General features: G+C 43.7%; 1 protein-coding gene across 1 annotated transcript; it reads left to right on the top strand.

Moving 5' to 3' along the window:
- Nucleotides 1-526: 526 nt before the first annotated feature.
- Nucleotides 527-1,045, top strand: LOC115096163 (putative protein TPRXL). Its single transcript, XM_029610674.1, has one exon. It carries the CDS (start codon nucleotides 527-529, stop codon nucleotides 1,043-1,045), a length of 519 nt encoding a protein of 172 aa, XP_029466534.1.
- Nucleotides 1,046-12,819: the final 11,774 nt, after the last annotated feature.

The following is a 12,819-nucleotide window of genomic DNA, read 5'->3' as shown; positions in this document are numbered from 1 at the left end:
CGAGCCCGTCGGGTTAAGGCCCATTGTTTTCTCGCACCTACCTCCGAAGGCCCTCATACCGACCTCGTGTCTCCCTGCAGCTCGTCTCCTTCGCCAGAAGCGCTCGTGGACGCGATCCGAGTCTTCCCCCCCCCTCTCAGGGCGCGCCGATGATGTCATCCCCTCGCGTCTAAGAGGGGATTTAAACGAAGGAAACACTCCCAGGCGCCGCGCGCCGGGCGTCGTGCGCAGAAGGTGCGCGACAAAGGGGCAGGCCCCTTTGTTCGCCCCTTCGTTTCTCCCCGAAGTGCAGCACCTCTTATAAAAAAAAAAAAAAAAAACCCTCGCAACTTTAGTAAGCATCGAATATTTTTCCCAGCTTACCAACCAACCGGCACTCGCCCAGCTTTTGCCTATTCCTGTCCAGTGATCATCCTTACACATCCAGTGTTCATCCTTTCATCCGTCCACGTCCAGCATTCTTCCAGCGCTCATCCTTTCATCTGTCCACGTTCGACTCTCATCCAGCGCTCATCCGTCCACGTCCATGTCCAGCATTCTTCCAGCGCTCATCCTTTCATCTGTCCACGTCCGGCACTCATCCAGCTCTCTGCCTTCCACACCAGGCACTCATCCGGAGCTCATCCGTCCATGTCCAGCATTCTTCCAGCGCTCATCCTTTCAAACCCTCCACGTCCGACTCTCATCCAGCGCTCATCCGTCCACGTCCAGCATTCTTCCAGCGCTCATCATTTCATCCGTCTACGTCCGACTCTCATCCAGCGCTCATCCGTCCACGTCCAGCATTCTTCCAGCGCTCATCCTTTCATCCGTCTACGTCCGACTCTCATCCAGCGCTCATCCGTCCACGTCCAGCATTCTTCCAGCGCTCTTCCTTTCATCCGTCCACATCCGGCACTCATCCAGCTCTCTGCCTTCCACACCAGGCACTCATCCGGCGCTCATCCTTCCAGACCCCAGCACTCTTCGAGGATTCAGTACTCATCCAAACACATCAAACTTGCCAGCCAAACCAACCCCCAGCACCAGCTCAATCCGCATCTAACACCTAATCCAACCAGCCTATTCAATGCCTATTGGTCTCCCAATTCCAATTCTCTGACAAAGGTCCATTTCCATAGGAAAACCTTCAGTGTTTTCACGTCCACCTACTTACAAATCCCTCATTCCCATCATGATTTCCCCGCTTACACAGACTCTAGGCCTAGCTCTTTTCTCTCTGATTTTATTCAACGCCCAATCTCTTACCAAAAAAACACTAATCCTCAATGACCTTCTTCTGGACACTAATCCTGACCTATGCGCAATAACTGAAACATGGCTTAAACATACGGACACCGCACTAATAAACCAACTTCCAACTGAAACACACGATTTCTTTTCTATTCCTAGACAGAAAAAAGGGGTGGGGGTATTCTGCTTGCAGCCAAAAAAGAGCTAAGACTTACTCAATTTCCAATCTACTCTCCTTCAAAAATTGAAGCTGGCTTCTTCAAATCTGAGCACCTGCAAATCATGCTAGTTTATGCCCCCCCCAGGACTTCTGGACTCAGACACCTTTCCCATTCTTGAATTAATAGCGACACACCTAAACCTTGAGTCTCCAGCCATTATACTGGGAGATTTTAACTTACATGTTGACGACCCTTCTCCTTCTACAAACTGCGAAACATTCCTAAATGCCATGACTGCCATGGGATTCATGCAGATAATCAACAAACCGACAGACAGAGCAGGGCACACCCTGGATCTAATTTTTGTAAACTCAGGCATCTCTCACACAGCACCACCCATATGCAAATCGGTCCCCTGGTCAGACCATGCATTAATCTCTACCAGTTTCTCGCTGGCACAATCGATTAACAATCACGATCCTCAACCGCAATTTATCTACAGAAAACTTTGCTCATCCGATGAACTACACAAACACCTTGTTCCAGAACTACCTCTCATAGACATCTCTAATCCTAACTCAGCTCTCCACTCCTGGTCCAACATCACAGTATCAGCAGCAAACAAACTCTGTCCTCAGGTTACAAAAAAACCAAACCACAACTCCTCCAAAAGACAACCCTGGTTCAATGAAGAACTTCATAAACTTAAACTCTCCCTTCGACAAAAAGAAAGTAAATGGCATAAAGCACCATCACCGACTTCCCACTCGGCTTACAAACTCGCACTCCACATATACAAGTGCGCTACATTGAAAACAAAAAGGGACTACTATGCTCACAAGATACATCACCTCATCTTTGATTCAAAAGCCCTTTTCTCTTACGTTTCGAAGTTAACTCAAGTCAACCCTCCGGACATCCCTCTCAACCAAGCGCAAGAAAAAGCAGAGGAATTAGCCATGTTCTTCAGTAACAAAATAACCAAACTGCAATCACAGTTGAAACCTAATACCTTAGCGCCCTCCAGCGCATACCTCCACCCCTACAAATGCATTTCCATACAAGCCTTTGAACCGATCGCAACTTCAGAGATCCAATCAGTATTAAAGAGAATGAAACCCTCATCCCACCCATTTGACCATATTCCTTCCAAACTACTGCTGCTAATACCTGATACCATCTCTAAAGCCCTGACTGACATTATCAATTGTTCCTTGGCACAGGGAATCTATCCAGATGACCTGAAAATTGCCTCCATCAAACCACTCTTAAAAAAACCTAATTTAAATAACAAAGACCCTTCCAATTTTCGCCCAATCTCCAACCTCCCTTTCATTGCTAAGGTAATGGAAAAATTAGTTAACGCCTGATTATCAGACTACCTCGAAGACCACAATTTATTATTCCCCACTCAATATGGCTTCCGAAAATCCCTAAGTACAGAATCTCTTCTCATATCCTTAACAGATTACCTCATTGTGGGCCTCGATAAAGGTCATGCCTACCTACTGATACTCCTCGACCTATCGGCTGCCTTTGATACTGTTAATCACTCCCTCCTCCTAATTCAACTAGCAAACATTGGAATAACAGGCTCTGCTCTTGCCTGGTTCAAATAATTCCTAGAAAACAGAGGATACAAAGTCAAAATACACAACAAAGAATCTCAGTTTTATCCTTCCTCGCTAGGAGTTCCGCAGGGTTCCTCACTATCGCCCACGCTCTTTAATATTTACCTCCTCCCCCTATGTCAACTATTAACCAAACTGAACCTCAAATACTTTCTGTACACGGATGACATCCAGATCGTCATCCCCATCAAAGAATCCCTCACAAAAACTATTAAATACTGGGAAAATTGCCTGCTACAAATAGACAACCTCCTCTCAAGCCTAAATCTAATCCTAAATTCTTCAAAAACCGAATTTCTTCTAATTTCCCCTGAAAACAATAACCTCACCTCAAATCCACCAACTGGCTATCAAACATCACAAGTAAGAGACCTAGGGGTTATCATTGACAATCGGCTAAATCTAAAACCTTTTATTAATCAAACTACCAAGGACTGCTTTCATAAACTTCACGTCTTAAAAAGAATTAAACCACTTTTTCACTTCCATGACTACAGAACAGTCTTGCAATCAATAATCTTCTCTAAGTTAGATTATTGTAATTCCATTCTATTAGGTCTCCCGTCTTCTCACACTAAACCCCTCCAGATGGTTCAGAACACAGCGGCCAGAATTCTGACAAACACAAGAAAAAGAGACCACATATCTCCTATTCTCAAAGACTTGCACTGGTTGCCAGTTCACCACAGAATCTTATACAAATCCATTACCACCATCTACAAAGCTATCCACCAACTCTCTCCGCTCAACCTTCAAATCCCATTAAAAAAATATACCTCCGCCAGACCAATCAGAGAGTCCTACAGAGACTCACTACAGGTTCCTCCGTTCAAAACCTTTCAGCACATAACTCGCATTCTCCACAGCAGGACCTACTCTGTGGAACTCCATCCCACCAGAACTGAGACAGGAACCCTGTCTTCCAACATTCAGGAAAAGACTTAAAACCTGGTTATTTATGAAAGCATTTCCAGAAACCATCTGAACCTTAATTCACCTTAAACAACTTTGACCACCCAACAGGTTAATCAAAAACTTTGCCAGGTTTGGGCAGTTTTCGTTCTTCTGTAAAATTACTATCATCTCTTCACTGTTCCAAGTTGTATTACGTCCCTGTTACATTGTAACTGCTACTTTTTTCTGTTGCACCTGTTAATGTTATTATTATTTTCCCTTTCTGCACACCTTGTTTATTGTAAACCGGCATGATGTGATCCCATCGCGAATGCCGGTATAGAAAAAACTCAAATAAATAAATAAATAAATTACTGAGGAACCAGCCAGTCCTCCACATCATCAGAGGGGGCTTGTATCATTACTGAGGAACCAGCCAGTCCTCCACATCATCAGAGGGGAGGTTTCTATCCACTGAATGCCTAAGGTGCCATTTAGCCCCACAACTCTCCTGAAGTTACATATATAAATATAAATAGCAATTTTTTATGTATTAATTGGCTGTCTTAAAATTTCCTTCCCTCTTATTGACTTTTATTTGCAGTTAGTGGAGGCATTGCCAGGGTGTATTTTGAGTAGGATTAAAAAATAAGGCTCATTAGGATTGCCAAATAGATCCAAATTTTCAGGACAGGTTGATCCAGTCCTGGTTTTACCCCTTTGCATTCAGGGACTTGTGGTTCTGACTTCCATATTGCATACCCATAGAAAAGCAAAACTACATGTCCCTGTATGCAGTGGGTTAAAAGCAGGATTAGATCAGCCTGTCCTAAAGATCTGGAGCCAGTTAATAACCCTAATACTTATTTATGGTCAAGTAAATTTTCAAAGCCCCTTGCGTGCAAATACCGGGGTTTACGCACGTGGCCGGGCCAGGCGCACATCGCGTGCATTTTATAACGGGCCTGGCCATGCGCGTCAAAACCCCGGCATACACACAAGTGCCAGGCCTCTCCGAAGGAGCTGGCCGGGGGGGGGGGGGGGGGGGAGTCTGGGCAGGGAGGGGCAAGGCAGGGGGAGGAACGGGACAGCGCCATTCGATGCTGTCCCAGGGAAGTGCCGGAAGCCGGCTGGCACACGGAGATTACTGCTGTTCCAGAGCAGCAGTAAATAGTAAAATGAAAAATTTTGAGAAAGTTAGATTAGGTTTAAGGGGTGGGGAGGAGAGGGGAAGATGGGGGAAATTTAGGCAGGGGGTAGGGAAGTTCCCTCCCAGTCCGCTCCTTAATTGGAGCAAATTGGGAGGTAACTGGGGGAGGCCCGATTGTATCACCGCGCACATGCATGTTATAAAATCGGTGCATCCATGTGCATGAACCAGGAACCGCAGGCACACATGGACGGGCACATGCTGCTTTAAAAACCAACCCCTTAATTTTCAAGTCTATGGGATAGATTTTCAAAAATGGCGCGTTGGTGTACTTTTGTTGGCGCTCCAGGCGCAAACAAAAGTATGCGGGATTTTAGTAGATACGCGCGTAGCCGCTAAAATCCTGGATCGGCACGCGCAAGGCTGCCTATTCCATGTAGCCGGCACGCGCCGAGCCACGCAGCCTGCCGCCGTTCCCTCCAAGGCCGCTCCGAAATCGGAGCGGCCTCGGAGGGAATTCGCTAACGCCCTCCCCTCACCTTCCCCTCCCTTCCTCTACCTAACCCACCCCCCCGGCCCTGTCTAACCCCCCCCTACCTTTGTTGGGGGATTTACGCCTCCCAGAGGGAGAAGTAAATCCCCACGCGCCAGCGGGCCACTGGCGCCCCTAGACGCAACCCGGGGGTGGTTCCGAAGGGCGCGGCCATGCCCCCGGACCGCCCCGGGCCGAAACCACGCCCCCGGGCCTGCCCCCGAAACGCCGCATCCGCCCGGATTTACGCGAGCAGGGCTCTTAAAATCCGCCCCTATGTGTGTGACTGTCTGAAGAAAATCTGTTCACAGAAGAAGAAGGTGCAAATGTCTTCGTGCACATTGTCCCCCACAGCAAGTTTTAAAGTGAGAATGCAAATGTACTCCTTTCGCTTTGGAAACTAGTGAAAAGTACCAAGAAACTTTGTTTCGAAATTGCCCCTATAATAATGTCTGTAGTAATCTAAATAGCTCCCAATACTAGTGTGGCAGTTTTCTGAACATTTGGCCTTCTTCTTTCCTTCCTAATGTGCCAGTCAGACATTGCTATGCGAGTACCTATGTTTCTAATAGAACTTCTAGTTATTGGTGTACTTGAAGCCTGCCAGACAGTCTCAGGTGCTAGTGTCCTTCTGTCATGGAAACCTGACAATAGAGGACAATTTTCAAAGGCAGACTACAGTTCCATGCAGACAACAGGTTAAAACCAGCACTGGAGTCAGTTGTCAACCATTTACTTTTCATACAACAACGTTTTGTGCACGGAAATGGCTCCTTTGAAATTTGCCCTCCCTATCTGTGCATAAAGTTATGCATGAGATTCTACTATGTGCATAACTTTGTGCACAGATAAGTGATATATTACCAGATGCAGGGCTATGGAGGAGCTAGAATCTGAGCCTGTACATTTGAAGTTTCAGAAACATACACACAATTTTCTGGAAAAACTACCCACACAAATAGCAGGTGGAGGTCTATGCACATACATTTTCTGAGAGTTTTCAAAGGGAAACGTTCCTTTGAAAATTAGCATAAGATCTGCAGGTAAAAAGTACCCACAAGCTTCTGCACATACTTTGAAAATTGCCTCAATCTGTGTGGTGTCTTGTGTTTCCACAAAGACACCAAATATTTTATATTACCCACTTTGCCACAACCAGATTGGGCCATACTGGTGCTAATGTGCTAATAGGTTATGGATCCACAGAAGAGGTTCTTACCCAAACTGTACTGATTCAGGTAGTTGCTGAATGCTGAAAGCCAAGAGAGCAGATACAAGTCTGAAAGAAATTACAGAACAGAGTGCTCAGGGGAGACAAAGGACTTGAAGCAAGTACTCTGCTGACTTTACCAAAAGGAACTATGAATAGAACAAAAGAAAAATTAACTAACTCACAAGCCGGTGCAAAAAAATGTGCACGGAAAATTTGCACTGCAATTGAGCCTCTATTTTCCTAATGTACATGGATCCATGTCCCCTGTACACCTGACACAGTATTGAAATGATATTGCAATCAGAACAGCATATATAGAGTGCATTGAGGATGAAATGTGCATTTCTGGCACTCAAAGGAGCTTATTGCATCAAGTGTCTTTCTTGCATCGGGCATCAAAATTGTGTGTTCATAACAAAAGTGTACTTCTTTTTGATTATATTGCTGAAGTTTATAGATTTGCTGATTTTAATGTTGGAAAACCATTTTGAAAACCTTACTTTTACCCCATAAGGTGCTGGGAGCCTGCAGGCCTTATAAAGTTTTCAGAGAGGCAAAGCCTTAGCCTGTGGTTAACTTTTCCTCTTGCTGTACATTTAGAAAACATTCAGGTTTTCTCAGACACATTTTTAAAACCAGCTTGGAATCAAATTCATGGACCTTGACAGACAGGTAAAATGAAAATGCCCTTCAACCACATAGGAGCAGCCTTGGGCATGTCGCCTTTGAGAGAGGATTGGAGTTTTTGCTATTATATGACATTCCCTTTCCAATGTATGAAGTACATGAAAATTTGTTTCTATCTAGCAGACCATTCTCTTATCTCTCTTTTGATATTTATTTTAAGAAATCTGACTGACCTCCTCTCAAAGGTTGCTAATTAGAACATGCACAAGGACCTGGCCATAGTATTTTCTGGCATTTGCACTCTGCAAAAAATGTACCTCACAATATTTATAACACTTTAAGTAGTGGCTTTTGAAGTGCTTATTAAATTAGTTACAAGAAAAGCAAAGTGGGGAAAATATATATATTATTTGCTATAAAATATATATACATTGACATGATCAGGGAAACCAGAGAAGCATTAAATTCAGTCTTTATTTTCTAGAATCAGGTTAGGTTAAACCTATATTGAATTATTTGTTGTAAAATATGTATATTCCCTGGAAGGAAAACAAAGAATTAACATAATGTCAAGAAGCATTTCTATGTTCCCATCATAAATTGATATAATACTGATATGCCAGGATGATACTAAGGAGAAGGACACATTTATTACAACACAGAAGACCAATTTTTTAATGTTTTATGAGCTCTTGACTGTGAATAAACTTTATGTCACTCTAGAGCTGGAGTTAAATTTCCCATGTTAAAAATTGTGTGTTGGGTACCCAGCTTCCCTGCATTGGACAATAATATATAGTGTCTTCATTTACATGGAATTTACATGTACTGATGCTGTCTGGTACATGCTTGTCAGAACATGTGTTTTAGGCACTTTAATTTCCTTGCTGCATTGGTGATTATAATTATGTGCAAGAAAAGTGTTCTCAACAGTAAATAAAACCATGCACTTGGCTGGATGCACCTTATCACATCAACCTGTCAAAGACCATGGATTCTAGCATAGAGCTCAGAGTAGCTATAACTAAACTAAAAGAAAGCAATGATCAAATATGAATGTTTAAATTTGAAATGCTGCAAAATAAGGATAAATTATGGGGTGTGGAATGCATGGAATGAGAAAAATATGAAGCAAATTATGATTTCTCTTCTTGTAGAAGATAGTGAATTAATGCAAATTTGAGGGCAAGCCACCATGATAGGGATGTGGGAATCACTGAAGAGATAATATAAAATATTTAATTTAAACAGAAAACTGTTTATGCTTCACAAGGCTAAAAAGGACCCAAGAAATGTTGGAGCATACAAATGCTGGATGACATGTATGAGAGAAGATTTGAAAGAAAATCATGTCAGCAATATTATTATGCAGTTTGCTTGGTTCATATAACCCCCATAATAAATGCACTAGAAACAAGATCAAAATTTGAATTAACATTGGATTATGTGAAGGAGAGGCTCATAAATGAGTTTGTTCTTAGAGCTGAAGGAGAGACACAGACAAGTATTGTAAGGCAGCCCAGAAGATTTTTAAACTGCAGAGGGGTAGAGCTGATGGGTAAACCTAGCTCAGAAAAGGAAACAATGGATTATAGGAGATAGGTTGTAGCTAATGGACAGTTGCAACCCAATGAATGCTACCAAGATAGAAAGATGGGACATATGAAAATGAACTGCTCAGCCTGAAAACCTGAGTCACAAAGATAAAGGAAGCCATGTAGACTGAGCAGAAATTTTAAAGCTGAAAGGCTTTGGAATTGTAGTTTTAAACTCATTGAGAGAAGTAACTTGGCAGACTAGTGTATTAATTCAGGAACAACAAGCCACATGAGAAACAATAAATATTTTTCACATAAATTCATTATAGTCTGAAAAATAAAGTAATCCTAGCAGATAGGAATTATATTCCTAGAATAAGATAGGAACAAGGGTGGATATGATTTATTACCATTGCTGGACACAGAAAAAAATCACATGAAAGATGCACTGTGTGAGCCAGATATGAAGGAAAATCTACTTTCAGTGAAATGTCTGACAAAGAAGGGTGTCACTGTATACTTTTTCAAGATGCATGCACAATTAAGAAGGAGGCAAGTATAAAGTCACAAGGGATTAAGATGACAGCCTATACAGACTCATGTGCATAGCCTATATAGAATCATATGCACAGTTGCCCATGAACAAATGCATAGGTACAACAAATAACTTGCTGAACAAACAGTTAATGGTGGATTGAAAGATATCCCCATGCACAGAGAGGCTGACATGCATGTGCTGTCTAAAAAGCAAAGTGACACATGCATCACTACCAAAAACAAGCCACAGCAGAGCAAGACATCCACTGGACCCAATCCACAGTGGTCTGTTCAGACCAATGAATACAGTGTCCTCTTATAGAAACAGATACTTCCTGATGATTACTCCAGGTCAATTAAGACCTTTCTCTTGAAATGCAAAAATGAGACACTTGTGAAACTAAAGGAATATATGGCAGTGAACAACAAGTTCCAGTGTAAACATAGAACAATCCATTCAGACAACAGAGGAGAGTATGTGAACAATGCAGCCGTGGTGTACCTCAAGCAAAAAGATCAGGCATCATATCACAGAGCCCTATAATCTTGAACAGAATGATGAAGCCAAAAGAAAGAACTGTACACTGGCAGACATGGCAAAGACCATGCTCTTGGATATCAACCTTCCAGACAAGTTCTGGGGAGCAGCACTGATGACTAAAAATTATCTGCAGAACCTGCTTCCAACAAGGGTAAATGAGATAATACTGCACAAAATGTGTCATGGACAAAAAAACTTGCATGAGATACCAAAGAATATTTGGTTGCAATGTCTATATATCATGTTCCAAATTGAAAGTACTCCAAGATGGCAGACAGAGCTACAGAGAGTACACTGTTGAGATAGTGTGAATGAGACTGAAGATACAGGATCCTGCTCTTCAGGACAGACTAGATGATAACCTGTATTGCATACTTTGATGAGGCATCCTTGTTGAATATCATGACTCCAATGAGCCTGAAGCCGGAAAGTTCCATGAGCCGGCAAGTCACCACTGATATGGGTCTAGGTAAAGCGATGGAATGATCACGTATCACCATAAGTACAAACTGAAGTGAAGCTTCTGAACAACTGGATGTCACTACAAATGCAAATCCAAATACTGTATAGCAACCATCTGAGATGAAATGAGGAGACTTCAGATAATCCAGAGGAAATTGAAGGCATAGAAGCTAAAGAAGAACATGAACTCTGAAAGTCTACCTGGACAACAAAGCATACACCATCTTGCAATCTTTTGTACAGAATATAAGTCTAAGAAATACTGAAATCCTTAACCATGAAGATGTCAAAAACCACCCAAATGTGAGACCAGGGCATGGAGAAAAGCAGCACGAGAAGTAAAAGAATCTCTCTATGAGGACATAGCATGGACAATTGAGTGGTTTTCATCAGAGAATATAACAGGGACATCCTGAAAATGATAGAAATCAGGGGTTGACCCTTAAGCTATCAAGAAGTGGTGCTGGAGAACAGATATCAAAATTTTACCATTTAGATAAGACTGCATTGGTTTAAATTTCCCAACTGTGTTACCTGACCCTGCATGGGAAGTAAGGGGCAGAATTTAATACCTACGTGCAGGCGTAGATTTCTGCACACAACCTGTCATGCACAAATCTACACCCAATTTTATAACATGCGTGAGCAGCTGTGCGCATGTTATAAAATCCAGTGTGGGCACGCGCAAGGGGATGCACTCTTGTGCACCTTGCACGTGCCAAGCCCTAGGGGAGCCCCGAAGGCTTTCCCTGTTCCCTCCGAGGTCGCTCCGAAATCGGAGTGGCCTCAGAGAACTTTCCTTCCACCCCACCACACCTTCCCCTCCCTAACCCGCCGCCCAGCCCTACCTAAAACGCCCCATACCTTTGTTTTTCAAGTTGCACCTGCTTCTGGGCAGGTGTAGGTTGCGCCTGCCGGCCGAGTGCTGGCGTGCAATCCCCTGGTCTAGAGGCCCTATGGAGGCCTCTGGCCATGCTCCTGCCCAGGACCGCACCCGCCCCGCCCCTTTTTTCAAGCCCCTGGAAATTCACGTGTCGCCGGGCCTATGCAAAATAGACTCGCCGTGCATAGGGCTTTTAAAATCTGCCCCTAAGATGACTGAAAGAGTTATATAACTAGTATTAGTAAGAATGAATTTGCCGCTGTTATCTTTCTCCTGCTGTGTCTGTTTCTACCAGCTCAACACCTCATGAAGAGAACCATGAATATAAGGCTCAATATTCAGAATTATTTATCCAACTGAGGCCAGGATACATTGAGAGAGAGAGAGAGAGAGAGACACTAGCTATAAGGCCCTCATACTAGTTAGGTATTTATACCTCTATAGGAGGCCCACCTAGTTGCTCGAGATAAGGTTTAGGTATTAGTGTAGGGGTTAGGGGCCACTTTGACATTCAGAGTGAGACGTACAAACAGAACAGTGCACTCTTGTGAAGATTTGATGTCTTTCAGAGTGAATAAATCAAATCTTCACAAGAGTGTACTATTCTGTTCGTACATCTCACTCTGAATGTCAAAGTAGCCCCTAACCCCTACACTAATATCTAAACCTCACCTCGAGTAACTAGGTGGGCCTCCTATAGAGGTATAAATACCTAACTACTATTGCATTATAGCTAGTCTTCTCTCTCTCTCTCCCCCCCCCCCCCCTCTCCAGTGGTTGTAGGTAGGAATTGCAACAATTGTGGTCCTTACCGCAAAGTGCAAAAACGTTATCGCAGTCTGTGGTAATACCTATTAGGGGTGTGCATTCGGATTGACCGTATTAGTAAAACGCAACTCATATTTTTTTTTTACTTAAAAAATTGATTCGACATAAACGATCGGATTTCCCACATATCGAACATAGATATGTTCGATATGTGGGAAATCGCGATTGTTGAGCCAAAATAAAAATTTAAACCCCCTCACCCTCCTTAATCCCCCCCCCCAGACTTACCACAACTCCCTGGTGATCGAGCGAGGAGTGAGGACGCCATTTCTGCAATCCTTGGCGAGAAGCATGTGACGTCGGCGGCACGTCGAGTGACGCCGGCGTCACGTGATTCCCGGCTCGTTCGCGCCGGACGGCTCGTTCGGCCCAAAAAGAACTTTTGGCCAGCTTGAGGGGGTCAGGAGGCCCCCCCAAGCTGGCCAAAAGTTCTTTTTGGGCCGAACGAGCCGTCCGGCGCGAACTCGCCGGGAATCATGTGACGCCGCGTCACTCGACGTGCCACCGACGTCACATGCTTCTCGCCAAGGATTGCAGAAATGACGTCCTCACTCCTCGCTCGATCACCAGGGAGTTGTGGTAAGTCTGG

The sequence above is a fragment of the Rhinatrema bivittatum genome, chromosome 7 (genome assembly GCF_901001135.1).
Source record: "Rhinatrema bivittatum chromosome 7, aRhiBiv1.1, whole genome shotgun sequence".
In the NCBI taxonomy this organism is placed as follows: domain Eukaryota; kingdom Metazoa; phylum Chordata; class Amphibia; order Gymnophiona; family Rhinatrematidae; genus Rhinatrema; species Rhinatrema bivittatum.
Note: the sequence above shows the minus strand (reverse complement) of the source record. Positions and strands in the feature narration are given on the sequence as shown.

Coding starts and splice junctions, on each gene's coding strand:
- LOC115096163 (XM_029610674.1), top strand. CDS start 527: ATGTCCAGCATTCTTCCAGCGCTCATCCTTTCATCTGTCCACGTCCGG.